General features: G+C 39.1%; 1 protein-coding gene across 1 annotated transcript; it reads left to right on the top strand.

Annotated features, from left to right (window-relative positions):
* Nucleotides 1-592: 592 nt before the first annotated feature.
* On the top strand, nucleotides 593-3,964 carry LOC141651462 (uncharacterized). The gene is made up of 8 exons (XM_074459175.1): nucleotides 593-689; nucleotides 808-1,336; nucleotides 1,420-1,803; nucleotides 2,125-2,261; nucleotides 2,397-2,785; nucleotides 2,936-3,477; nucleotides 3,577-3,693; nucleotides 3,811-3,964. The coding sequence occupies exons 1-8, from the start codon at nucleotides 593-595 to the stop codon at nucleotides 3,962-3,964; spliced, it is 2,349 nt and encodes a 782-aa protein (XP_074315276.1).
* The last annotated feature ends 609 nt before the right edge of the window (nucleotides 3,965-4,573 follow it).

The raw sequence follows: 4,573 nt of genomic DNA, 5'->3' as shown, positions 1-4,573 counted from the left end.
TGATAATAAACCAGTTATTGTCAAACCCTGGGTTAAGGATATGGATTTGGTTAAAGAGAAGGTTGCTGTAGTTCTCGTTTGGGTGAACCTATATGGAATCCCCCTGAAATTTTGGGGAAAGTGTTTGCCTCAAATTGCTAACTTGGTAGGAAAATATGTTAAGATGGATATTGAGACACATGACAAGGTTCGTCTGAGTTTTGCTAGGGTGATGATTGAATTACCTATGGATCAAAAACTCACTGAGAAAGTCAAATTCTTAGATGAAAATGGGCATGTGGTTTATGTTACCATAGAGTATGAATGGAGGCCTATTTCTTGTATAAGCTGTACAGGGATTGGGCATGATGCTGCTCAGTGCAGGAAGCCTAGGAGGAGGAAAGATAACACTCAAGGTCCTAAGGTTCCTGGTAAGCCCTCCCAGAAGAAAGTATGGAGGGCAGTGACACAACCACCAATTCAGTCCAAGGAAGTGGTCACTCCTCCTACCTTACACCCTGATAATTTCCCTCCACTTTCTACCAGTAGGCCTACTCCTGTCATTAAGTGAACTCCTGTCAAGCAAATCATTAGGCTTAATAGACAAGAGGGTATGGTGGGGGTGAGGTTGTCAGGAAAGTTTACCAACTACACATTTATGGATGCTCTAAATCGTAATGTTGTCCCACAAGAGCAGGCTGTTGAGAGTGGTAAAGACCCCCCAGATCCTAATATCAATGCATAGCTTAGGATTCTGAAATGTTAGGGGTCTAAATGACCTGAATAAGCAGAGAGTGGTGAGATCATTCTTGCACAATAACGGGGTAGGTCTTTTTGGTTTGCTTGAAACTAAACTGAAGCCTAGCATTTTGTTGAATAGGAATAGCTCTATCTGTGATGGTTGGAGTGTCTCCACTAACTACAGTTGGCATAAGGGGAGTAGAATTTGGGTTTTATGGAAGCCTGATCTTTTTGATATTCAGTTTTTATCTTATAGTGCTCAACATATTCATATGTTGGTTCATTCTAGAGTTGATGATAAGAACTTCCAGCTTACTATGATTTATGCTTTTAATGGATTGCATGAGAGAATTGAATTATGGAATACTCTCAAAGAAATTTCTGCTACTTGTTGTACACCTTTGCTTTGGCTTGGGGATTTCAACACTGTTCTGTCTCCTATTGAGAGGTTAGGAGGAAATACTACTGATGCTGAAATGGAGTATTTCCAAGACTGTGTGTCTATTTGTGGTATGGAGGATATCCCTACCACTGGTTCCATGTTTACCTGGTCTAACAAACAGGAATCAACTGATAGGGTTTACAGTAGACTGGATAGGGCTATGCGAAATCAGGAGTGGCTAGATGGTTATGCCACTAGCCTTGCTCACTTTCACCCTGAGGGCTTGTTTGATCATGTCCCTGCACCATTGTGGACAGGAATGCTGATATTGGAGGGAAAAAGACTTTCAAATATTTCAATATGTGGGGGCTTGCTCCTAGCTTTAAAGACTCTGTTGCTATGGCTTGGGCTAGTCTGGCTTTGGAACATATCCACAAGGCTTTAGTTGATAATCCTGGGGATGCTGATCTAATTCAGCAAGAAGCTGCTATGGCTCATGAACTGAGAGATTTAGTATCTGCCAGGGACAGTTTTCTGATTCAAAAAGCTAAGGTGCAGTGGTCCTTAGAAGGTGATCTTAACACTTCTTATTTTCATCATGTCATTAAGAAAAGAATGATGCTCAACAAAGTTTTTCAAATTGAGGATCAGGAAGGGAATTTGTGCACTGATGGGGATTCTATTCAACAGGCTTTCTTAGAGTATTATTAAGGATTACTTGGGTCAAGTAATTCTACCACTGAGGTTAATGTGAATGTAGTCATGAAGGGTACTTGTTGTACTGCAGATCATTGGGACATTTTAAATTAGCCTGTTACTAGTGAAGAGGTTAAGAATAGCATTTTTAGCATTCCTAAAAATAAGTCACCTGGTCCTGATGGCTATACCAGCCAGTTTTTCAGGGATGCTTAGGATGTGATAAGGACTGATGTGAGTGCAGCAGTAATCAATTTCTTTGATACTGGGAAGTTATTAACTCAGCTGAATGCTACTATAATTACCTTAATTCCTAAACTGGACAGGCCTACCAGTGTCAAGCATTTCAGGCCAATTTCCTGCTGTAATGTTCTTTACAAAGCTATCTCCAAAATTCATTGCAATAGGCTGGCTCTTGTTTTACCTGATATAATAAGCAAAAATCAGGGAGCTTTTGTTAAAGGCAGGAGCATTCTAGAAAATATATTGATTTGCTAGGACTTAGTTAGGCTTTACCATAGGGGAAATGCCTCTCCTAGATGCATATTTAAGCTTGATTTACAAAAAGATTATGATTCTATTGAGTGGGGTTTTGTAGATCAAATGCTTGGTGCTCTTATGTTCCCTGAGAAGTTCAGACAGATGATTATGACTTGTGTAACTACTTCTTCTTTTACTCTTAATCTCAATGGGGCACAGTTTGGTTATTTCAAAGGTAGAAGGGGCCTTAGACAGGGTGACCCTATTTCACCTCTTCTTTTTTGCCTTTGTATGGAATATCTGTCAAGGATTATGGAGTTTGTAACAAGGAAATGGTATTTCAGGTATCACCCTCTTTGTAAGAGTCTGAAACTTACTCACTTGCTCTTTGCTGATGACCTCCTAATGTTTAGTAAGGGGGATGTGCAGTCCATTATGCTTATACTCAGAGTTCTGGCTACTTTTTCTGCTGCATCAGGACTTACAGTTAATGCTTCTAAATCTGAGGTAGTGTTTTGTGGAGTCACTGATAGTTTGAAGACTGACATTATACAGATTTGTGGCTACCAGGAAGGGAAGCTTCCTTTTAAATATTTGCGTATACCTATCTAACCTGGTAGATTGAATAAAGCTGATTGTAATGTGTTAATTGAGAAGATTGTTTCTAAAGTCAGAGGGATTGGGGCAAGGAAGCGAAGCTATGCTGGTAGACTTGTGCTAATCAATTCTGTTTTCAATACCCTTCATAATTATTGGGCTTCTATTTTTCTGATTCCTAAGGGAGTCATCAAAAGAATAGAGGCAATTTGTAGGAACTTTCTGTGGTGTGGTGAGTCAGACTATAACAGAACTCCCTTGGTGTCTTGGCATGATATTTGCTTCAGTAAGAAGGAGGGTGGTCTGGGTATTCAGAATGCAGGGGTGTGGAATGTAGCAAGTGTGGGTAAGCTTGTTCATTGGTTGTATACAAAAGCAGATAGATTGTGGGTGCTTTGGATAGACCATGTCTATATGAAAGGGACAGATTGGGTGCATTATCAGCCTCCTCCTGATTCCAACTGGAATTGGAGGAATATTTGTAGAGTTAGAGGTATTCTTGAGGGTGGTTATCAAGGTAATACCTGGATAGCCTCTCCTGGTGGTTACACTGTCAGTTCAGGTTACCATTGGATGCAGGGTTCACACCCCTCTGTCCTATGGTATAAGGATGTGTGGGATAATTGGTTACTACCCAAGCATTCTTTTATTGCTTGGTTGATTCAGAAAAAGGCTCTTAATACCTGAGGTAAACTTCACAGGATGGGTATATGCTTATCTGATAAATGTGTTCTATGTGAAGTGGGAAAGGAAACGCATGACCATCTTTTTGCTGAGTGTGGTTATAGTGCTAGGATCATTGCAGGTGTTGAGGAAAGGTTTCATATTTGCTTCACTGGTTCTACTCAATTCTACTCGAAGCTAAGAAAGAAGACTTGCAGAATGGCAAGATTGGTTACGTTCTATATGATTTGGAATGAGAGAAATGTTTGCAGGCTAACTCTTCAGCTTAGCAGACCTGAAATTTTGGTGTCCAGAATCTCACAGCAAGTTCATAACAGACTGGTGTGCAAAATGTCTACTGTGGTGAAGGCTAATGATTGTGCTTGGCTAAGTAGATTACACATACGTTGTAGTTTTTGTACTTAGTCTTTATGATGAAAGTTGAAATTGGACGATATTGTAATATTTTTTGATATATGAAATACAAATGCTCACATGTTACCAAAAAAAAGAAAATGTTTTAGTTTCAATCATTGCAAGTTCTATAAATAGAATCTGAGTACATTGTGATAAGATGGTCAACATAGGGACTAAGAGTAGATCCCTCTACCATAGACTTTATCACAAGTTATATGATAACAGTGGGAGCATCTTCCAAGTATAAGAGCCCAAGTCTAGTAAGAAGACTAGACATATACTTAGATAAATTCATGTCATTAGAAATCACATTAAATAGAAGGAAATGGCAATTCATAAAGTTGGACTGTATGGATACATGGTATATCCACTTACCAAGCTATATTGCAACTTAACTAGTGTAGAATGTACACTATAGATTATAAGATATGAAGTAGTAATAAGTGTTGACTATTCATATATGATAATCACATTTATCGTTCGAGTTTTTTTAAACTCATCCATTACTTTGTTATATCCAAATGGGTTGTTGAGAGAATATTGAACCCCATTGAAGTGAACTGGATTGACATAGTATGCGCCCCTGGTTACTTATAGGAGGTCACGTCTCGAAGTAAC

The sequence above is a fragment of the Silene latifolia genome, chromosome 4 (genome assembly GCF_048544455.1).
Source record: "Silene latifolia isolate original U9 population chromosome 4, ASM4854445v1, whole genome shotgun sequence".
Classification (NCBI taxonomy): Eukaryota; Viridiplantae; Streptophyta; class Magnoliopsida; order Caryophyllales; family Caryophyllaceae; genus Silene; species Silene latifolia.
The sequence above is the reverse complement of the archived record's forward strand: the minus strand, read 5'-3'. Positions and strand labels throughout refer to the sequence as shown.

Coding starts and splice junctions, on each gene's coding strand:
- LOC141651462 (XM_074459175.1), top strand. CDS start 593: ATGGTGGGGGTGAGGTTGTCAGGAAAGTTTACCAACTACACATTTATG. Junction 2,262..2,396: donor TCAGGGAGCTTTTGTTAAAG/GCAGGAGCATTC, acceptor GGGGTTTTGTAG/ATCAAATGCTTGGTGCTCTT. Junction 2,786..2,935: donor TTAATGCTTCTAAATCTGAG/GTAGTGTTTTGT, acceptor TTAATTGAGAAG/ATTGTTTCTAAAGTCAGAGG.